This window comes from Saccopteryx bilineata, chromosome 2 (genome assembly GCF_036850765.1).
Source record: "Saccopteryx bilineata isolate mSacBil1 chromosome 2, mSacBil1_pri_phased_curated, whole genome shotgun sequence".
In the NCBI taxonomy this organism is placed as follows: Eukaryota; Metazoa; Chordata; class Mammalia; order Chiroptera; family Emballonuridae; genus Saccopteryx; species Saccopteryx bilineata.
The window spans coordinates 272051149-272074257 of record NC_089491.1 but is presented as its reverse complement, the minus strand read 5'-3'; the positions used below and the strand labels follow the sequence as shown (position 1 = coordinate 272074257).

At 54.2% G+C, this 23109-nt stretch overlaps 2 protein-coding genes across 7 annotated transcripts; both read right to left on the bottom strand.

The window, feature by feature from the left end:
- Positions 1 to 104: 104 nt before the first annotated feature.
- Positions 105 to 3454, bottom strand: B3GNT4 (UDP-GlcNAc:betaGal beta-1,3-N-acetylglucosaminyltransferase 4). Its single transcript, XM_066260661.1, has 2 exons — positions 3446 to 3454; positions 105 to 1324 (listed from the first exon to the last, which is right to left on the bottom strand). Exon 2 carries the CDS (start codon positions 1314 to 1316, stop codon positions 243 to 245), a length of 1074 nt encoding a protein of 357 aa, XP_066116758.1. The 5' UTR covers positions 1317 to 1324; positions 3446 to 3454; the 3' UTR covers positions 105 to 242.
- On the bottom strand, positions 1386 to 20184 carry LRRC43 (leucine rich repeat containing 43). Of its 6 annotated transcripts, none has more exons than XM_066260654.1 (13): positions 20087 to 20184; positions 18838 to 19098; positions 17684 to 17794; positions 15320 to 15459; positions 13292 to 13530; positions 12531 to 12718; positions 11527 to 11798; positions 7822 to 7963; positions 7560 to 7682; positions 7297 to 7479; positions 6824 to 6851; positions 6657 to 6695; positions 1386 to 3883 (listed from the first exon to the last, which is right to left on the bottom strand). In XM_066260654.1, the coding sequence occupies exons 1-13, from the start codon at positions 20177 to 20179 to the stop codon at positions 3783 to 3785; spliced, it is 1920 nt and encodes a 639-aa protein (XP_066116751.1). In that variant the 5' UTR covers positions 20180 to 20184; the 3' UTR covers positions 1386 to 3782. The 6 variants fall into 6 exon arrangements, with proteins under 6 accessions (XP_066116751.1, XP_066116753.1, XP_066116757.1 ...); XM_066260656.1 differs by having other exon boundaries at positions 1386 to 3880; XM_066260660.1 differs by having other exon boundaries at positions 20073 to 20125.
- Positions 20185 to 23109: the final 2925 nt, after the last annotated feature.

The following is a 23109-nucleotide window of genomic DNA, read 5'->3' as shown; positions in this document are numbered from 1 at the left end:
ACCCTCCGCAGCCTCCCACTTTGCAGCCTCCGCCTCAGACTGGCTGAGCCCCCCAGGGGGCCGGCAGCACTTGCTGTGCTTGGCTCCCATTCAACACGAGCTGGTACAAGTGAGCCAGGTTTCAGTGCTTTTAATCAAAGTTAGAAAAGTTTGGGAGGGGATTACAAAAACTAAGCATTTCCTGTAGACCATCATGGGTCGTTGCAAGTGACTCTCATGATAGAAAAACACACCCAGTACACTCAGCCCACCCCTGGGAGCCGGGACAAGGGGGTGGCCGCACACTTGAGCCCCTGGTCCGTCACCAGTGCCCACATGGTCCACATCTCCAGGGGGCTGAGGCGGTGCACCAGGAGCAGCCCTCTGTACAGGCAGGGGTCCAGGGGGTCCAGGGGCCGCCGGATCCCGAATGTCTTAAAGCCAGCATGGTGCATGGGGCTCACCCCCAGCTTCCTCAGACACATGCCCACAAAGACATCATCGATGGGGAAGAGCTCAGCCTCTTCCACGGCTGCTTGGAGGTGCTGCACGGTGGCTCTGGACATGACATAGCCCCCACCCCCAGCATAGGGCGGGTAGTGGCGGGCCCTGTACATGGAGGGCGGGATGAAGTATTTGACCTTGGTGTTCCTGTTAGGCAGAGCCTGGCGGATGACGTCTCCCACCAGGAGGTCCTGGTCTGGGTCCCAGCCCTCCAGGAACTCTAGGACATTGGGGACATGGACAAAGACATCATCATCTCCCTTTAGCATGAAGTGGACCTGGGGACAGGCAGCCGCCACCCAGCGCTGCAGGTGCAGCTCCTTGAGTGTCAAGTTGAAGAAGTCCTCAGCAAAGTCCCACTGCAGGATATCATCAAACTCCCGGCTCTCATAGGCCAGCAGCTGGGCCGGGGGTGTGGGTCTGGCCACCCCTAGGAGGAACACCAGCCTCAGCTTCCGGCTGCCAGCCCAGTCCCCCGCCCGGCCCCATGTGCTGCGGATGGCTGCACGCCGTTCCACATGGCCAGGCTGTGACTTGATGGCCAGGAGCAGGAAGATGTCCTTGGCACAGCCAGAAGGCTCCAGCAAGATGGAGAAGTTGCGGCAATGGCGATAGGTCAAGAAGAGGCGGTGACGGCTAGGCAGGGACTGGGAGGCATTAGCCACTGTGTGGTTGGGTGGACACTGGCTATGGTGGGGCCCCGGGGGCGCCCAGAAGGGCGGGTGGGCTATGAGTGTCCCTGCTGGCTTGACCTCCTTCTTCAGGAAGAGCAGGCAGCTGAGCAGCAGTACGGCGATGCTGTACAGGACAAGGCAGCCCAGCCTGCGGAGCATGGCAGGGCCTGCAGGGGAAGAGTGTGTGAGCAGCTGGCGCAACCCCAGCCAGCCTCCGCCTCCCCAGTCCCAAGAACGACCATGACCCACAGCCCAGCAGCTAAGTCCTTGTTGGCCTTTGTCCTCCAGCTCTTTCCCAAGTCCCTCTCCCAGAGGACGGACTCAGCACACTTTGCTATGCTGGCTCTCACCTACCTTCTGCTATCATCAAAGGGTTCTTAGGTAGACAACTTGTTCCCAAAATGACTTGCTGCCACTTTAAATTGAGGTGCCAAGTCTCAATAAGATTCTCAGCAATCCAAAGAGAAGGCCCAGAAATGCTAACCAGCAGAGGCATGTGCTAAGGTCCTGAGTAGCAAAGCCAGGCCTTAATGCCCTCATCTTCCCCCTGGCCAAATTGTCTGGGCCCCACGCCCTCACTCCATCCAGTGTACCGCATTAGCCTCAGCCTGTTGTCTCTGCCACCACCACCACACAAGTGTCTAGTTGCTAGGGATGTGTGGCAGACAAAACAGGCAGGGAGGCTCTCAGCCCTCAGAAAAGAGACCCCAAAAGCCCAGTACAAACTTCAGACAATGCTGAGGACATTAAAGCAGTGTTGTGAAATCCAGCGACAGTGAAGTTTCTTTAACCCGCAGTAGTTTAGAAAGCCCACCTTGATGGACATTTGAGCCAAACCACATAAAGATCTAGGGGAGAGTGTGCCAGGCAGAGGGAACAGGTAAGCGCAGAGCTGCGGACTGAGCAGCAGGCTGCTGTCCCCAACAGGAGCGCAGTGGCCTGGAGTATAGAGCGAAGAAACTGGCACGAAGGGGCACAGTAGATTCGTATAAGGGTCATGGTGAAGGGCAGAGAAAGGGCTTGGGTGTCACTGTAGGCGCCCAGAGACCCACTGGAGGATTTAGCAGAGGCAGTAAAAGAATTGGCATTGTGGCCCTGACCGGCTTGCTCAGTGGATAGAGCATCGGCCTAGAGCATGGAGGGCCTAGGTTCGATTCTTGACGGGACACACAGAAGCGACCATCTGCTTCTCTCCCTCTTCCCCTCCCGCAGCCAGTGGCTCCACTGGTCCCAGCATCCGCCTCAGGCGGGGGTTGTCGAATACCAGGTGGCCGGGTGGATCACGGCGGGGGCGCATGCGGGAGTCAGTCTCACTGTCTCCCCTTCTCTCAAAAAAAAAACTATTGTTTGAAAGGTCATTACAGCTGCTGCCTAGATAACTGATTGTGGAAGAGCAAAAACGGAGCCGAGCCCAGATGAAAACCGTTGGAGAGGACTCAGGACTCGGCCAGGGCGCTGGCTGCGGAGGAAAGAGCTGGATGGGCTTCAGGTGTGGACGCACGCGGGCTGGGAGTGCCGGCGTCCCAGATGAGTAGTGGTGCCAGTTACCCAGAAGGGCGCAAAGAGGCGGCGGTACTCTTTCGTAAGCGTCTTGGCGCCCCCCACTGCCTGAAAAACTGCAAGCCCGCGCCGCAGTGACGCGGCTAGCCTCTGCTCTCCGCCCCATAAACCCCGGGGGCCCCACATCGCCGGGGCGCCCCACACCAAGCCTGCTAAAGGGATTCTCCCTCCCTACCGTGAGCCCACCAAGCCTGGTTTGTAACCGGCACCGGGGTCAGCGAGTGCACGGCCCCCTCTAAGTGGGGTGCCGAGTCCCAAAGGTCTGCAATTGTTTCTGGGGTGACAGACGCCTCTGGTCCTCACAGGGCTGGGTGCCCCGTCATGCCACGACAAGGCAGACGGCCAAAGGCTAATTCATTCCTTCCACGTGAGTCTACAGCGCTGTTGCGGGGTCGCAAAGCACAGACCAGGAGCCCCGTGGTGGACACCCTCCCCCCAAAAACCTGGGCACAGCGAGCAGCGCCGCCCGTCGAGGCGTCCGGGGCAAGCGGCTCAGGCTGGCTCCGTCCCAACACCCGGGGTGAACCGAAGCCGAGCGGTCCTCACCGTCCACAGGGGTGCAGGGCCGCCTACCTGCCTGCCGATCACGGCGTCCCCCGGACAGGCGAGGCGCCCCTCTGCAGACGAGCCCCCCTCCCAGCAGCGGGGCTCCAGGCGCTCCGCCCGGCACGAAGCGGCCCTCGCGGACCTACCTGAACCGTGTCGCGGGTCGGCCCTCGCGGACCTACCTGAGCCTTGTCGCGGGTCGGGCACGGGCGAGGAATTAGGCTGGCAGCTCGCGCAGCGGAGCGTCGAGCGGGAGCACCAGCTGCACGCTCACGGCTCTGCTCGGCAGTGGGCGGAGCCCGACCAGGGCCTACCGCTGACCACGCCCACATACGGGCGGGGCTTGTGGCCGGTGGGTCCGGAGTGGGCCCCTCCCACCCGGGCTCCACTAAACTGCTGCGTCCCTCCCACTACGCGCCCCTGCGGCCTCCGGGGAGGCCGCCCGCTCTCCGACGCGCCAGGGCCGGATAGGACAGACGCGGGGCGGCAGTCGCCAGAACAGCCTTTAATGCGGCAACACTACGCGGCGATGGTCCGCAGCGCCTCCTCGGCCGAGCGGCACTGGTTCAGCTGGATCTGGACCTCCACTGTCAGGGGCTCCGGCTTGTAGTTCTCGCCTGCTGAGAAGACGAGCACGCGAGTCCGCAACGTGGGCGGGCCGTTCTCCGCCTCTCTGGGCGGGCTCGTCACTGTCCCCAAAACACAAACCCTTCTCAGGCTCAGACTCGGAAATAGGGAAAATGAAGTCGCATTTAACTAGGGGACCACCGTTTTACTTAAAAAGACACTGACAGCCAGACGGTGGCGCAGTGGATAGGACCCAGGTTCGAGAGCCCGAGGTCGCCACCTTGAGCGCGGGCTCATCTGGTTTGAGCAAGGCTCACCAGTTTGAGTCCAAGGTCGCTGGCTGGAGCAAGGGGTCACTCGGTCTGCTATAGCCACCCCCCAAAGCACATATTAGAAATCAATCAATGAACAACTAAGGAGCCTCAATGAAGAACTGATGTTTCTCAACTCTCTCCCTTCCTGTCTTTCTGTCCCTATCTGTCTCTCTCTCTGACTCTCCCTGTCTCTGCCACAAAAAACAAACAAACAAACAAAAAAACCCCCAAAAAACAAAAAACACTGACAGACTCTGGTTATTAAGATGTGAATATTTGGCAGATAGGCTCTTAAAAAAAAACAAACACGAATGAAGTAAGCCTGGCACTTCAGGGAAAACAACTAAAAGCATTTTGATAAATAAATCTAACACTTGAGCTTTCAAATAGAAATCAGAATTTTTTGTTGTTTTTTTTTTGTTTGTTTTTTAACAGAGAGAGTCAGAGAGAGGGATAGACAGGGACAGACAGACAGGAACAGAGAGATGAGAAGCATCAATCATTAGTTTTTCGTTGCTCATTGCAACACCTTAATTGTTCATTGATTGCTTTCTCATACATGCCTTGACCGTGGGCCTTCAGCAGACCGAGTAACCCCTTGCTGGAGCCAGCGACCTTGGGCTCAAGCTGGTGAGCTTTTTGCTCAAACCAGATGAGCCCGTGCTCAAGCTGGCGACCTCAGGGTCTCGAACCTGGGTCTTCCGCATCCCAGTCCAACGTTCTATCCACTGCGCCACCACCCGGTCAGGCAAAATCAGAATTTTGGAACCTTGTGTCTGTCAGCATGAACTTAGCTTTCCACACTCAAAGACTCATGACATGGCTGGTGATATTAAAGAATGTGATTTTTGCCCGACCAGGCGGTGGCGCAGTGGATAGAGCATCGGACTGGGATGCAGAAGGACCCAGGTTCGAGACCCCGGGGTGCCAGCTTGAGCAAAAAGCTCACCAGCTTGAACCCAAGGTCACTGACTCGAGCGGGGGTTTACTCAGTCTGCTGAAGGCCTGCGGTCAAGGCACATATGAGAAAGCAATCAATGAACAACTAAGGTGTCACAACGAAAAATTGATGATTGATGCTTCTCATCTTTCTTCGTTCCTGTCTGTCTGTCCATATCTATCCCTCTATCTGACTCTCTCTGTCCCTGTAAAAAAAAATTAAATAAATAAATAAATAAATAATTTTTAAAAAAAAGAATGTGATTTTTGGATAACATATAATGGAAACGTGTCTACACTTGGAACTAATATTATACAAAGAACCAATGTTATGGGTAAGACAGCCATTCAAAATGCGCTTGTAGCCCAATGGGTTTTAACATAGTTGAATATGAAAACATTCATTTGTATAGATTCAACTTCCACATTGTAATAACCTTCAAAAAACTACTAGGGGGTCATATTTGATCTGGTATCATAGAAGGATTCCCACAATCACTTGAAAGCCTACAGCAGTGGGTCTTGAAGGCCAGAGGTATAAATCCTTCGTGCTCTTTCAAAGCTATTTTGTACGTCCTAGGTCCTTTGTATTTCCATATGCATTTTAGAACCAGATTGCAGGTTTCTAAAAAAAAAAAAAAAAAAAAAAATCCCTCTAGGATTATGTCTGAGATTCTGGTGAATCTATAGGACCCATAGAGCCACAAGGACTATGGGTCAGTCCCCACTCTGAATGTCCCTGTCCCACCTCAGCCTGGCTCCTATCCCAGAATGCTTTCCTGCCCATGTAATGACCCACATCAAGCCCCTCTTGTCTCAAGACCACAGGGAAGACACAGAGCTTGGTCCTCAGGGTGGTGTGGCCTCACTGCTGACTAGACTAAGATAGGATCCTCCATCCTTCTGGTCTTTGGTCCTAAATCAGGCTGATTCCTCAGCAGATCCTGCTATGATCTGAATGTTTGTGTCCTCCCCAAAAATGCATATGTGCAATCCTCACCCCCAAAGGTGGTAGTAGTGGTAGGTGGAGCCTTTGGGAGGTGATTAAGTCCTAAGGGCAGAGGTATCATGAGTGGGATTAGCACCCCCTTATAAAAGAAGCTCCAGGCTCTGGCTGGTTGGCTCAGCAGTAGAGGGTCAACCCAGTGTGTGGAAGTCCCGAGTTCGATTCCAGGCCAGGGCACACAGGAGAAGCACCCATCCACTTCTCCACCCTTCCCCCTCTCCTTCCTCTCTGTCTCTCTCTTCCCCTCCCACAGCCAAGGTTCCATTAGAGAAAAGTTGGCCCAGACGCTGAGGATGGCTCCATGGCCTCCACCTCAGACGCTAGAATGGCTCTTGTTACAATCAAGCAACGCCCCAGATGGGCAGAGCATCGCCCCCTGGTGGGCATGCCGGGTGGATCCCGGTGGGGTGCATGCAGGAGTCTGTCTGACTGCCTCCCCACTTCTAACTTCAGAAAAATAAAATAAAATTTAAAAAAATAAAAGCTCCGGAGAGAGCCCTCCCTCCTCCCTCCACCATGTGCAGGACCTGTGAGAATGCAGCTACAAAGCAGGATGAGGGTTCTTACCCAACGGTGCTGGCACCTTGGACTTCCCAGGCTCCAGAGCTGCAAGAAATAAATGTCTGTTGTTCGTGAGCTGCCACATCTGTGGTGCTGTTAACCGCAGCCCCAGTGGATGAAGGCAGGTCCTCAGGGTATGCTCCCTGCCCGCGGTCACCATCACTGGCTCTTACGTTTTTTAGCTTTCTTATTCTTTGAATCCTGAGAGAAAGGACCACCAGATAAGACGCTGGCTCACAGAGTGAGAGATGCTGGGTGAGGGGTGGATGCAGATTCCAGCGCCTTCTTGTGGGAGCTCCCAGCCCTGCCAGGGCCTCTCCTGGTCCCCGATGGGGGCTGCGTCTCACAGGGGGAGCGGGGCCCTACCTGCCCTCTTGCCTTGTTCCTTGCCCCTGAGAAGGCTGCCTGATGTGCTGTGTCCCACAGAGCTGCCCCCCCCCCCCCCGCCCCATGAGCTTGGGAGAGGCCCTGCGGTCCCTGGCCGGCCTGTACGTTCCCGTTCCCAGGGTCCTGCCAGTGCTGCAGCTCCCTGAGGGGGCTCAGGGCTCAGGGCCCCTCCTCCCCCAGCCTCCCACCCCACCCCTCCCACCACCTGCCCCCCAGTACCCTTCCTGTGGGGGAGGGTGTGGCGGGGGCCCTGCGGTACCCTGGAAAGTGTCAGTCTGTCGGATTCCAAGGTGCGGATCACCCCGAAGTTGCACAGGGAAGTCACAAGCGACTCCCCGGCCAGCAGAGGCTCCAGGACCACCAAGCAGCTGCCCAGCACCCGCAGGGTGGGCAGGTCCTGACGGAGCTCTTTAGGAAGCTCCTTCTTCTTCTTGGACCCCATCTGTTCCAGGGAGGAGCAGCCAGGAGGGATGTGCCGGGATGTGCCCGGCCCCCCGCGTCACCACCCGCGGCCTGCGGTACCTTCGTCATCTCTTGGTCCTCTCTAGCAGCCTTGCCTTTCCCTTTCTTGTCCTTCTCTCCTTTTCCCTTCTTGGGGGGCAAAGGACTGTCCACAGGAGGGGCCACTACAGGCCAGGAGAGAACCTGGGGGGCAGCGACACAGGCCACACTGGGACCCCCTGGGGTCTTTCCGGAAAGGGGCTGAGACCCGCCAACCAGGGAGCAGGGCAGAAAACCGAAGGGAGGTGGGAAACGGTCCACCTCGGGGAACGCCAGTGCCCACCTTCTCCTCCACGATGGTCACGATGGTCCCCGCCAGCAGGAAGGCCTTGAGTGCCACAAGGTCCCTGAGCGTGTGCTGCATCTCGTAGCTGCAGGGGATGACATCAGCCCAGGGCTTGCGGACGGTGCTGAAGAGGACTGTCCTGAGAGGGGACATGACCCAGGGGGCCGTCAGGCAGGGCCCACCAGGCTGTGGGGCACCGTGGGACAATATGGGCCTGGCGCTGACCACGGCCAGGTGGCGCAGGGGGCCGGGAGCCAGGAAGGGACACGGGCACAGCGGACAAAGCTGTGGGGACAGTGAACACAACATGGGGACTTCCTGCAGGGGGTGACTGTGCACTAAATAGTGGGTGGAAACCAACCAGAAATGAATCATAAGTTGAAAAAAGAAAGCAAGGTAGGAGTAAAACTATTTTGAATTCCCTGAATTGTTACAAAGTGATTCTCTGGTGCCAATAGGAACTGGGGGAGTTCCAACCATGCACTCGGGAGAGGATGCCAGGGCTCAGACAGATGTCTGCAGCCCGAGGTGCGCGCGGCACCCTTCGGAATGGCCCACGTCAGTCAACAGGAACAGATGTGGGATCACTGCCCCCTGAATCTGAGCCTCAAAAAGGAAGCAAATGCCACCACGTGGATGAACCCTGAAGACATGATGCCCAGTGACATATGCCAGACACGAAGCAAAAGCTGTGATTCCATTCGTGTGAGGTCCCTAGACTCCTCACAAAGAGAAAGAAAATAGAAAAGAGGTTCCTAGGGGCGGAGGGATGGGAGGGGCGGGGCTCGTGTTTAATGGGAACTGGTTCAGTTTGGGAAAAGGAAAACGTTTCGGAGGTGGATGCTGGTGATGGCCGCCCAATGACGTGAACGCACGGAATGCCCCTGAGCGGTGTGCTTACAGTGGTGAAAGTGGGCAATTTTCTGTGACGGTCTTTTATCACAATAAAAAAGGATATGGTGTTGTGAGGTGTGACCCCCCCCAGGAGTGTGGTGTGGCCTTGCTCATTTTCATCCACCCAGGGCCTCCTCGTTTGCTTCCTGACACACTGCCACAGGTGCTGACGAACAGAAGGGGTCGTTCGTAAGTGAATAAATGTTACTTATGCCAGCCAGATTCCAAAGCATATTGGAAAGTAAAAGTTCTCAAAGTGGTAAGATATTGGGTCAAAATCAGAAACAGCGATCCCCCAGACCAGAATTCAGAATCCGTAATTAGAATTACACTAGGATTAGACACCATATGTGACCATGGTAGGAAATAGTGTAACATACATTGCTTTAAAAACTGGATTACAGCATGAAGGAGAATTAATAATATAACAAAATTATTTCAATTTTTTATTGATTGGTTTTAGAGAGAGAGGGAGAGAGAGAAACGTTGATTTGTTGTTCCACTCATTTATGCATTCATTGGTTAATTCTCATATGTGCCCTGGCCGGGGATTGAACTGGCAACCTTGGCATGTCAGGATGATGTTCTAACCAACTGAGCTACCTGGCCAGGGCCTAAATGATCACAAATTTGAAGTGATAAAAACTCAGAGAAAGTAGAATAAAATACTTCTTCCAGCACTGAGGTGGAAGAAACTTTTCCCTCAAAGGAGGATGCAAAGACAGTTATGAATTGAAATCCAACAGAAGTTAAGCCCAATAAAACAATTCAATCCAGAGCGTGCATACAGTGTGAATCAACTGGGCAAACACAAATGTTAAAAGGGAAACATGAAAATGGAGGGAATGCCCTGGCCAGATAGCTCGGATGGTTAGAGCATCATCCTAAACTGCAGCCGTTGCCGGGTTGATTCCCGGTCAGGGCACATACAGGAACAGCTTGATGTTCCTGTCTCTCTCTCTATCTCTGCCCCCCTTCCTCTCTCTCTAAAATAAATAAATTTAAAAAAATTTTTAATGGAGGAAACATGTGGCTATGACGAATTTAAAAAATTAGTCCCAAAGCCCTAGCCAGTTGTGGATTCGATCCTCGGTCAGGGCCCGTACGGGAGATGCCAGTGAACGCACAACTAAGTGAAACGACAAATGAATGCTTCTCTCCCTCTCTCTTCCTGTCTCTGTCTCTCTAAAATCAATCAGTTAAAAATAGGTCTATAAAACATTAGTGCTACAAACAGAATCTGAGACAGAATGTGACTAACTGTACTTCCCAGGCAAGGTAAAGAAATTCTATAACCTGAACTAAAACATACAGGCCAAAAAAAAAAAAAAACCCTGGTGATAAAATATTGTAAATAAATACTTTAAGAATAACACTCAAGCCTGACCAGGCAGTGGCGTAGTGGATAGAGCGTCGGACTGGGATGTGGAGGACCCAGGTTCAAGACCCCAAGGTCGCCAGTTTGAGCGTGGGCTCATCTGGTTTGAGTGAAAAAGCTCACCAGCTTGGACTCAAGGTCGCTGGCTTGAGCAAGGGGTTACTTGGTCTGCTGTAGCCCCCCGGTCAAGGCACATATGAGAAAGCAATCAATGAACAACTAAGGTGTTGCCACAAAAAACTAATGATTGATGCTTCTCATTTCTCTCCGTTCCTGTCTGTCCCTATCTGTCCCTCTCTCTGACTCTCTCTCTGTCTCTGTAAAAAAAAAAAAAAAAGAATAACACTCAAAAATGCACCAGAGAGAGCAGGCGACACAATCTACTTCCAGACCATTGTCTCCACTGCAGTCACCTTCCCAAAAGGCAGATCTGATTTAGGTACGGCCCTGCTTAAAACTGTTCATGGTATCCCTTTAATAGAAAGTAGGCTATCTTTCTGTCTGTCCACCATTCCAATCCCCACCTTCCTCCACATTCAAGCTCCTGCCATCTGTCCCCCCCTTCGTGTCACTGTAGGGGCACAGACACACCCCGCCCTTCCCTGGAGTGCCACTTACTACGCAGGGTGTGGGATAACGACTGTTTGGTCATTTCCCTCTCGAGATGGGTCAGGGCCCGACAGGTCACCATCTATCCTGTTGTCTGTAGACCCAGAATCATGCCTGTTAAGAGTAATTAAGCCCTGGCCAGGTGGGTCAATGGATAGAATGCCGTTCCAGTGCGCCAAGGTTGTAGGTTGGATCCCCAGTCAGGGCCCAGACAAGAAGCGACCGATGAGAGCACAAATAGATGAACAATAGGCTCGTGTTTCTCCTCTCTCTCTCACCCTTCCTCTCTTAAATAAACAACCTATGAATGCATAAATAAGTAGAACAACAAATCCATGTTTCTCTCTCTCCCTCATTTCCTCTCTCTCTAAAATCAATAAAGTGACATTTTTAAAAAAAGGATTTTTTATCAAAGCAAGAAACTGCAACACATGAATGCTGTGGAGAGGACCAGACGGGACTTAGGAAGGCGAGAAAGAGGCAGCACTCGGGTTGGAAGATCCGTGCCATGCGCCAGACGCCAGAGTCAGTTCAAGATGGACTCAAGTTAAACCAGAAAGGTTTCCAGCCCTAAGGCCGAAGTGCGAAGGGCTGTGCATCTGTTTGTTTTCAGGTGACTGAAGAGTCAGGCCCTCAGGGCCCCCTGGCCCTTCAGGGAGGAGATGCACCTGCCCTCTGGGGGCAAGGTCAGGACCCCAGGAAAGAGAGTGAACACGAGGCCCAAACACTCCCGAGAGAGTGGCCTCAGGGGCCTGGTGTCCGGACAGGCAGGGGAGGCCTGGCGACCCCGGGTCTTACTGCCACCGGGCCTCCATCCTTACCCTGGCAATGGGCAAAGCCGGGGGTCCACTTTCGGTCGCAACGTTGCCAACTTCTCTACAGAGTCCACGGACCTGGGCAAGGATATCGACCCGCCCGAGCCCACCGAGCCCTCCAGCTCTGCCGACGGGAACTGGGACACGGTGGCCAACAAGGACTCCGCAACCTCCTCAGCCTCTTTGGGGAGGGCGGCCGCAGTGGGCGCAGTGGGGGAGCCGACTTCTGCGGGCATGTCCTCGTCCAGCTGCTCCGCGCTGGCAGGGGGCTTGAGGATCTGCGGGAAGAGACGCGGGAACAGGGCTGTGCGGCCAGGTTCCCCCAGGCGCAGCGTGAATGTGGGTGAGCCGACGTGGGTCAGCGTTTTTGGATGGACTTGCAGTGTGAGCACACACGGGAATGCAGGTTAAAAAGAATGCCAAGCTTGTTTCTCCCGCAAGGTCTGTGCCAAGAGTGTAAACAGTGACTACCGGTGCCTGAGACAGTGGGTGGCTTCCTTGGGGTTCCTCTGGATGGGGGGGATGGGAGGTGTATGAGTTGGACTAAGGATGTGGGAGGAGTGGTCAGTCTGGGGGTGAAGTTCTAGGCTGCGCGCTTGTGAGGCTGTTTGCTCATATATTTTTTTAATTTAAAAAATGTCCATTGATTTGAGAAAGGGTGGGCAGGAAGGGAGAGAGGGAGAGCAGCATCAACTCGTTGTTCCACTTGGATGTGCACTCATTGATGGCTACACAAACCCACAACCTCAGCACACCAGGACAGTGCTCTACCTACTGAGCCACCTGGCCAGGGCCGTTTGCTGACATTGGGGGGGACAGAAGAGTGCGTGCAGTTGGGAGGTGGCGCGGGAGGTGGTTCCTGGTTCCGAGCAGGGCTGAATCACAGGAACCCTGCTCAGGACCCCACCCCCACCCCAGGGCCTCCAGAAGCAGATGCGCCTGCATGGAAGACGTGGACCCCAGAGCAGGACTCCGCCCACCTACTCTCAGGACCCGCCCAGTACGCTCACCTCGGCCCGCGCCTCTGCGTCTTCATTCACTTTGCCATCTTCATCTTCCATAAAGTCGTAGGTCACGTAGTAGCTGTAAGTGATAAAAGGGCCCTGGGGCCCTGGTTCTGGGTCCAAGACAGAGCTGTCCAGAACCCCTCTGATGTTTCCAATCGTCACCACCAACTGTGCCTCACAGGCCAAGAAGTCTGCCAGGAGAAACGGGCAGGGATGAGGGCGTTGCGGGGTTGGAAGCGGCAGACGACAGGCAGCAAGAGGCCCGGGCGGTAGACTGCCACACGCGCTAAGCCCTGAGTTTGCACACGGGTTTAATCACAGTGACTCTGGGTAAGTCTCTTGGGCGAGACACCCCTCTTAGGCCAGACGTCCCTCTTGGGCTTCCTGTTCCCGGTCTGCATAAGGGGAATGACAGCAGCGGCTTTGCAGGATGGTTACAGCACATGCACCGTGCACGCAGTAGGCGCAGCTGTCATTGTCAACGTTGATCCTCTTGACCTGGAGACTGCCCTGGTGCTGCTGGTGGCGTCTAGGCCACAAGGGGGCGATCTCAAGTCACCACGGAAGATGAGATGCTGATCTAAAGAATGCCTTCCATTGGCCTGGGACGAGAGGGGACCGAGGAGGTCCTACCCCTTCTGCCCCCAAACCCCAACCACAGGGACCAAATCTGGGCAAGAACTCTGACAAAGGAGGTGAGCTGCACCCAACCAGGGTCTGGGCTGCCCAGGGAGCTGTGGCGACGCCCCGATCAGCACGCTCACCCGCACTGTGGTGGAGCCCCCGGAACTGGTGCTTCTCGTTGGGAGACACGGTGATGTCGTCCAGCACGCAGAGGTGGGCCAGGCTGTCGATGGTGAAGCCGCGGTAGTAGGGCACCAGGGCCAGCGGGTTCCCCTGCAGCAGCAGGAGCCGCAGGCGCTGCAGGGTGCTGAGGCTGGCCACCATGCCCTGCAGGTCCGTCAGGTCGTTGAAGCCCAGGTCCAGAGACACCAGGTTGGGCCTGGGAGGTGAGCAGAGAGGTGGGGACAGGCCTGCCTGCGTAGCCTCCCCGGCTCCCGGTCCAGGGCAGACGGCAGGCCTGATGCTGAGGGCCGCATGGCAGACTGGCACACTTTGGGCAGCTCAGGACCCAACTTAGCCCCCTCCACACATAGGCAAGGACCTCCTGGCTCTACTGCCCCCTCTCTCTGTGGCACTGCCATCCTCACAGGTCAGAGATGGCCCTTGTCACATCCTGCCTCTGCCTGACTCCTATTGACACAGATCTCTTACAGGATAAACATCTCAGTATCTCCCATGGAACCTGATACTGTTTTGTGCATCTAGAAGGTTCTTGACGAAGACTGGCCGACTGTCATGAAAGGCAGAGGGAATGACCATGGGTAGGGGCGTGCGTGCGAGTACCCTGGAAGGTAATATGGAGACCGGGAGGGAGGCAGGAGACGTGAGGGTCTAGGCATGGAGAACGCCTTCCCAAGCCAGACTGGTGGCCCATCACAGGAAGCCCTTTGGCTCCTCTCTTGGGGCCCATGGCGCAGGAGAGCATACTGGTGTGTGGGGGGGTGAGGACCAGGCAGGGGGCAGGGTGGTTCCCCCCACACACACCCAGCGAATGAGAAAGCAAAGTGACTTCAGCTCTGAGAACTGAGGCAAGATAAACACAGGGAGACAGCTCCTCAGCACCCCCTTGCACGGCCACCAAACACCAGAGCGATCCCACAGGCTGGCTCCGGTACTTCCCCCGCCCTGTCCCCTGCCCTCCTATGGCCCGTCCTGCCTGTGATGGTGGCCCGCCAGTCAGTGGGAAACACACAAACTTTACCCAATACCAGCCTTTTCAACGGAACTAGGGGAAGCGTCAGCAAAGCCAAGTCACAAGATGTCTACCCTCCCTCCTTTTCCTTTCAGAATGGTGAAAGGTGGAGGTTTCGCATCTATGTATTTATGAAATCCACACTCAGCATTAACGAGATTGCCTAGGTTTATGGTAAAGTATTATTTTCCAAATAAAAAGTCGGAACACCTGGTACCCTGTCCATGGCACAAGTCTGAAATCCAACATCCCTGACGGCTGTAGTCGGTGGGAGAGAGTGATCAGAATCGTACAAACACAGCCAAGGCAGCGTGGCCGGGAGTCAGAGATGGGAGGAAGGAAACGGTGGTCAGAGAGAGGAACCTCTGAGAGTGCACCCCCGGGGTACGTGAGAAAGCAGGGAGCAATGCTGACCTGTGCCCTCTGCCCCTTCGGGACCCGCAGTGAACCTCAGATCCAGGGTTTTCAGTGTCCCACTCTCCACCAAGGAGACAAAGTCAAACCAATAGTCGTATATAGGAAAGCCATTGTCAGCCCAGGGTGATTTTGTCCCCAGTGGACCTTTGGCACTATCTGGAGACATTTCAGTTGTCACAAGTGGTGTGGGGCGGTGCTACTGGCACCCGGTGGGCACAGAGGCCAGGGATGCTACTCAACTTCCTGCCATGCACAAGATGGCCCCACCTGGAGAGTTATCCAGCCCAATGTCAACAGTGCTCAGTCGTGAGACCCCGCCCTAAAACAGGGCACCCGAGCAAAGGTCCGACTTACTCCCAGCGCCCCTCACTGTCCTTTCCTGGCCCTCCGTGGGACTGTTTCATGGGGCCAGAGAAATAAACCTGAGGTCTGCAGTCAGCAGCCAACCAGGAGTTATAGAAAAGAGCAAAGCTAGGTCCTGCACGCTACCAGGGTGGGACCGCCCAAATCTAACGCTTAACCCCTTCCCCTACTCTCCCTTTTGAGGCTCCTGAGTTACCAGTGCTCCGAGGTGACGTACAGACTTTGCAGGGGGCCCTGAAGTTTGTTGTGACCTAACCCCAAGTGCTGGAGGCCTGGCGGCGGGTGAGCGCACAGACACTCCATGCTGGTCAAGACGTTGCCGTAGAGCTCCAACACCTGCAAGGGGCAGAGATGGCACCCGTGAGCCGGCACCGTCCGCCCGCCCGGGAAACGCAGCAGAGGAAGCACCCATCAGCCATGTGCGCCTCCCCAGCCCCCCGGGGTCTGGGAAGGAGCTATTCCTGCAGCCGGTACTGGGAAGTTTTTCTTTTGTGAAGGAAACTAAAATTGGGAATGGGAGTTGATGTTGGTGAGCTTGGGAGGGGACACACCTAACACCTGGCGACTTCCCAACCCATGGCGCTGAGTCTCTGTGTACCCCACGCTACCATCCTTCTGACACTGTCCCTGAAAGTGCTGACTGACTGATCTGTAACTGCAGGTAAATGGCATGTTGGTCCAGGAATCCTAGGAGCTCACTTCCATAGAAGCAGGCAGACTCCCACCTTTAGGTGTCCGGGCTCTGGGGCATTTGCTGATCTTCAACTGTCATACCAGGATGACATCAAGGCAAGATGATATAAAACCAGGGTAACATAAAACCAGACTGGCGTAAAACCAAGATGACATACACCAGACCGTCCTTTGACCCATTTGAGATCCTTATCAGAATAGACCAGGCCCGTCTGCACGCAGAGACCGGTTCAAACCCCTGCCCTTGACTTCTGTTCTCCTTTCCCTCTCTTGTCTCATAACCACCTCTCCCTGCACCGAGATGTTCACAGGGCCTTGGTGACGAGAGTCCCACCCTCTTCCCAGGCTGCTGGCTCTTGAGTGAGCCCACTTTCCTTTCCCCAGCCCCCATCTCTCAATCCTGGGCTGTCGAGCAGCAGAGAGTCCCGCACGGAAACGGCCGTGAGCTCTTGTGTGCTGCCTTCACGGCCTCGCCTGGTGTTGTCCTGAGCCTGGCACTGAGATGTCATTCTCAGTGCCTTCTGTCACTAAATCTGCTCATCTCAGCCTCTGATTTTAATCTGAGACTGCTTTTGATGGGATTAAGCAGCACTCATTGGAAGTTCCACAGTGGTCATGGGGATGCACAGTACAGCACAGGGGAATCGAGTCGATAGTATTGCCCAGTGGGTACGGGGGACATCGGGGGACCCACGGTGTGCAGTGTATGACCACCCTCTGACCACTATGCTGCACACCTGAGACCAACACAAAGTAATACTGAAGGTAAACTGCAATTAAACAATAAAATTTAAATTAAAATAATATTGAGACCATTATGATAGGCGGGGCTCAAGGCTTATGATAAAGCCTAGCCTACCTTTCCTTTTAAACTATTCTTTTTTTATTTATTGATTTTATAATAAAGGGAGAGAGACAAGAACATCAATCTGTTCCTGTAGGTGCCCTAACCAGGGATTGAACCCGCAACCTCTGTGCTTCGGGACAATGCTCTAACCAACTGAGCCATCCAGCCAGGGCTAAGCTTTTTTTTTTTTTTTTTTTGCATTTTTCTGAAGCTGGAAACGGGAAGGCAGTCAGACAGACTCCCGCATGCGACCGACCAGGATCCACCTGGCATGCCCACCAGGGGCGACGCTCTGCCCAACTGGGGCGTCGCTCTGTTGCGACCAGAGCCGCTCTAGCGCCTGAGGCAGAGGCCACGGTAAGCTATTTTTTACTGTGCTAAAATATATATAAATTATCATTTTAAGAATAAGATTCGGTGGCCTTAAGTGCATTCTTACTGTTATACAACCACCATCACAATCTATCAATATTTCCAAATTTTGTCATCGCCCCAAACAGAAACTCCGTACCCATTAAGCCACAATTCCCCACTGCCCACCCCCACCCCCACCCCCTGCTGCTCCTGTTTGTCCCTTCTACATACAGAGGTGGAACCATCTAATATGTGGCCTTCCTGTGTCTGGCCTTTGTCATTTAGTGTAATGTCTTCAAAGTTCATCCTTGGTGTAGCCTGGGTCACTCCTTTTTATGGCCAAATAATATTCCACTGTAGGAACAGACCACAGCGGGGTTGTCACCACCTCTTGGCTCTTGTGAATGATGCTGCCATGAATGAACATTGGCATACAAAAATCTGAGTCCCTGCCTTCGACTCTGTTGGGCTATTCCTAGGAAGGGAATGGCTGGGTCTACAGAAATTACACTTTTGAGGACTCTGACCCTCCTCTGACAAGCCTGGGACAGCCTCACACAGCCATGGCGGCCACACCTTCTGCGTGCGGGGCAGGGTGGGGCGGGGTGGGGCAGGCCTCTGGGTCTAGCTGGCTCACAGGCCTGAAATGGAACCAGGGCACCTTACTTCAAGAGTTGGGGGCAGATTGACGGCATCAATCTCCTTGATTTGATTAGCACTCAGCACCAACTCTTTGAGCTTTGGAAATTTCAGGAGGTCTTTATCCACCAGGCTCACCTGGAAATGAAGGAAGAGATGCTACAAGCTTGGGTGGGCAAGACAGCGGTGGGGCAGAAACCCAGTAGAAGTGAGGACGGCGACAGCTTACCCATCTGCACAGAGTCATCTCCCAAGCCCCCAACCCCCTTCTTCTCCTGTGAGCCTCTCCTGCCTCGTTCTGCCAGGATCTGGGCATCTCAGGCACTGTGGTCACCTCTCACCTCAGCCCTCACCCCTCCTCTGGCTGTGGGCATGGTACAATTTCCAGCTTATGTCCTATGTCCCTTGCTGGACTGGGAGCTCCCGAGGACAGGAGTCCCACCTCCTTTGCTGTCCACCCCCGAACCACGGTGAACCCTCGGGTCTTAAGGAGTCACTCTGGTTTGCACACAGGAGCCTGTTCATGAGGCTGCAGCTCCCTGTGGCCCCAGAGACATTAAGGGCCCTTCTTGGCTGGGCCTCTCTTCTCTAGGGTGACTGAGCAGCATGCCAGCTTGCCTAGGATTGAGGGGCTCCAAGGACATGAACATTTGAGCATTATGAATCCCAGGCAAGCTGGTTGCTCTGCCCTCGCCCCTGAGGGTTGTGTTATGCACAGTCTCTCTGGGCACGCAGGGGCGAACTTGGGAAGTCTGAGCCACGTTTCTGTGCACACTTTGCACTCTGCTCTTGATATAAGCACAGGCTTTTGAGTAACAGGACTTTATTATAGCACTACATTGCCCCCCAACCCAGACATTGGCCCCCACAGTTAAAATGAAGTAAAACCAATATGAACACTTTGAAAGGTCTCTACTAGGACCTGGGAAGGTCGATGGCAGGGTGCTTCAGAGGTCAGCTCTTTAAGACAAACGGTGGACCTCCGCCCAGGGTGAAGGAAGAGAACGTACAATAAAGAACAAGTGAGCAGCTGGCTCTGCTCGGTGGACGGGCTGGTGAGACTCATTAGGAGGGCAGAGCTATCTTCATCCATCCCCCCTCCACACAACACCCGGGTGTTACCCCGAAGTGCTCTAAGCAGGGTGGCCTCCTACCATCCCCTCTGCACCCGGTGCACTCACCTTCTTGTCTACCACCCGAAGGGACCTGAAATAGGAGTACAAGAAGTCGTCTTTGACCATCAGGGGATTCCGAACAGCCAGCTGTCTCAGGAAACTGTCCTCAGCGCTGGAGCCCTCCAGCAGAGCCCAGGGCGACTGGGGGCTGCAGACCAGGCCCAGCAAGTCCCCCACCGTCTCCTCCCAGGGGCTCCCGGCCTCCTCCTCTCTGGGGATCAGCTCCCTGTGTGGCCGGCAAGTTTGAGGAAGAAAGCGCGACTTGTTCTGTAGTGGTGGAGATGGAGAATTTCTGTTTATGACTCCGACCTGAACAGACTGCACAATAGGACAGTCAGGGATAAAGAACTGAGACATGTACACAATAAGTAATCAATGCTTGTGAGTGATCATCAGCCGTAGCTGTAACTACAAACGAAGGACACGAAAAAATAATAAAAAGGTTCGTTCCTGCCTTTAGGAGTTTGCTCTTGACTGGGAACCCGGCAGACTCAAGTGAAAGGGATCAAACATTTAAGGCAAGACTTGTGTTCTGGAAGCCAGGAGGCCCCAGGGGCAACTTGTGGGATGTCACTAACAAAGGGAAGGGTTTTGAAGAGGTGGCAAGGCTCCAAGGTCAAGTCAGAACCTTTAGATGCCGTCCTGGGAGATGACCCAGTTGGACCCAGAATCTCCCTTCCCCCTTCCTTTCTCCAGGGGACTCTTGAGTGAGGCCTCTATGAAACCCTACAGCTCAGCATAATGCCAGGCACACAGTAGGTGCTCAAGCAATGTTTGTTGAGGAAACAGCGACTCCCCCTTGGCGCTGAGTGCGTGGGGCCCGACTTCCCACCGCGACCCTTCCAGGCTCAGGGAGTTTCCGCACATTTGAGAAGCCCCGTCTCCCTGTCCGGCTCCTCCTCTCCCCACCACGGGGACCGCGCTGATGACCCGGCCCTCTGGCCACACCGCGGCGGGGTCCCAACTGCTGGCCTTGCTCTCGGAATAAGCTCTTCGCCTCAAAAGGGGCCCGGAGTCTCCAGGAGAGCGGGAGACCCTGCCCAGGTCAGCCCGATGCGCTCTACCCCCAGAAACAGCTCCCTCAGGCCCAGGTGGGGGCCCTGAGCCCCGCGCCCACCTCAGCGCCCATACCCCCCTGCCCTGCCCGCCCGGCTACCAGTCCCTAGACCCTGGATGCTCCGTCCGTCCGTCCCCTCCTTCCACCTGCAGCTCCCTCCGGCCACCCCGGCCGGCGCCTGCACCCAGCTGCCCGCACCCAGCTGCCCACGCCGCAAGGAAACTCGTGCAGACACAGCTGCCGCAGGTGCTCCCGGACCGCGGCGCTCACGGTGCCGCTCCGCTCCTCCATGGTCTCTCGGCCGCCACGCTCTCCCGGTTGCTAAGCAACTGCGGGACGCGCACGTACTCCAGGCGGCCCCGCGAGCGCCGGCGCTGGCGTGCCGGGGCCCCACGATCAGCGGGTGGAGCCCGCTTTTCCCACCCGAGACCCAGACTGAGCCCCAGGCGGCCCAAGCTTTCCCTCTGGACTGTCTTTGCTCGCAGCTGTTGTAAAGCGGGGCGACGGGACAGGTCTCACCGCGGCTGGGGGTCGGAACTGCAGCGGCTCTGGGCAGGTGCGAGCGCTTCCTGGATGCTCATCCACTTCTCGCAAGAAAAGTGCTTAATACTCATACCGATTTGACAGCTCTGGAAAGGAGAAATGAGCCCCAAGCCGACCTCGAGACTCTAATCAATGGATTCCAAATGTGGATCTCTTTAACCCCTGACTTGGGTTTTAATTACTGTCTACATACATACCCGTTTCAGCACCAAGACCAATTTTAGTTTTTTATTTTTCTATTTTTTTTTTTTTTTTTTTGCATTTTTCTGAAGCTGGAAACAGGGAGAGACAGTCAGACAGACTCCCGCATGCGCCCGACCGGGATCCACCCGGCACGCCCACCAGGGGGTGACGCTCTGCCCACCAGGGGGCGATGCTCTGCCCATCCTGGGCGTCGCCATGTTGCGACCCTCCTGGGTGTCGCCATGTTGTGACCAGAGCCACTCTAGCGCCTGGGGCAGAGGCCACAGAGCCATCCCCAGCGCCCGGGCCATCTTTGCTCCAATGGAGCCTTGGCTGCGGGAGGGGAAGAGAGAGACAGAGAGGAAGGCGCGGCGGAGGGGTGGAGAAGCAAATGGGCGCTTCTCCTATGTGCCCTGGCCGGGAATCGAACCTGGGTCCTCCGCACGCTAGGCCGACGCTCTACCGCTGAGCCAACCGGCCAGGGCTATTTTTCTAATTTTTGAAAAGATTTTATTTGATGAGAGAGAGAGAGAAAGGGTGAGGAGGAGCAGGAAGCATCAACTTCCTGGTCGGGTCGCATGGGGGAGTCTGTCTCTGCTTCCCCTCCTCTCACTTCATTATAAAAAAAATTATTTTTATTAATTGCTTTTAGAGAGGGAGGAAGATAGAGACAGAAGCATCAATCTGCTCTTGTGCCCTGACCTGGGATCGAACCCGCAACCTCTGCGCATCAGGATGGTGCTCGAACCAACCAAGCTATCTGGCCAGGGCTCTTATCACTTTCTTGATTGTGTCTTTGGAGAAACAAAAGTGTGCCATTCTGATGATGTGTAATTTATCTATTTTTTCCTTTGGTTGCTTGTACTCTTGGTCTCATCTTGAAGAAACCATTATCTGATCCGTAAAATTGCATCTGACGACTTCCCTGTCTATTCCACTCACGGGTCCTTTGTCAGACTTGTGATTGGCAAACACTTTCTCCTAGTCTAGACCTGTCTTTTCATTCTCTTCACAGTGTCTTTAGAAGAGCAAACAAATGTTTAACGTTGAGGAAGTCCAATTTAGACTGATTTTTTTTCCAAACACACCGTGTGTGGGGGATAGCTTATCAATCTTTTTTTCCTTCCCTGTAGGCAACCACTCTTCCTATTATTAAGAAAAATTCTGCAAAACTATGAAAAAAGGTAAAAAGAGACTTGTGGTTTTTTTTTAAATAGTAAAATAAAGATCTGTGAGTCTATCGTGATATAAACCAATCAATGAGATGAATCAAGATTAATTCCTGGGATTTTGAATAAGCAGTTGGGTGGTTTCACTTTTATTCTCGCGTCTTAAACCACCATGATACAGCTTCCACCCCGGACGATTTGTTCAAACTCCCCTAGCAAAGTTCCCAGTGACCTCATGTTCCCACCGTAGTGACTGTCTTCAGCCCTTATCTTACCTGACCTCTCTGTAGTTTATGATGGGGCCGATCATTTCCTCCCTCTTGAAAACCACTTTTCATCTTGTTCCATGACAACATGCTTTTCTCTACGTCTCTTTTCCTCTTGAGAGCTCCTTCTCAGTATTCAGAGCTAGGTCATCATCTTCCTCTTCCTGTTCTGCAAACGGAGGTGTGTCCCTGAGCTCCACACTTGACTTATACACCTCATGGTGGTCCTACCTCATAGGCTTACAGTTCTCTCAACCACAACCTACACATGGCACCCAGATATATGCCCCAAGTTCCTCCCTTCAAGCTCCAAATCCAAATGTTCAGTGGCCTGCTCAATGCCTTTCACCCGAGAGGTCCCTACACATCTTTCTCTCCACATCAACAACTGAATTCATCACTGAGCCCTCTGGTCCTGTTCTCAGCACCCCCATCCATCCACTTGCCAGAACCAGACAGACACCTACCAGTTACCCTCCACTCCTCCCTTTCCACGCTCCCCACATCCAGTCAGTCATCACCTCCTGTGGCTTCTTCCAGCTTCAGACTTCTCCAGGCCGTCCACATGACATCATCTCTTGCTCGCCAGTACCCTGGTTCAGGTCCTCGGCTCTGGACACGTCTGTGTGGGGCACAGATGGGACATTCAGGTGGAGACATCCACTAGGCAGTGGGACATTTAGATCTGGAGTCTGAAGGAGAGAAATACTGAAGTGTGAGAAGCATGAGTCAAGGGTGAAGCCTTTGGAGACAAGTCCATTAAAGGGCAATGCAGGAAGGTGGTTCAGCCTCAGAAGGGTCAGAGGGGCCAAAATGTATCAGGATTGTGTAATCGGGAAGGAGAAGAAAAAGAGGTTTTCAAGAAGGTGTAAGTAGTCCTGGGTGGGTGGCTTGTTGTATAGAGCATCATCCCGGGGCTCTGAGGTCACAGGTTTGATCCCTGATCAGGACGCATACAAGAAGCAACAAACGATTGCATAACTAAATGAAAAAACCAAGTGGAACAACGAGTTGATGCTTCTCTCTCCCTCTTTCAAATCAATGGAAAAATTAAAGAGAT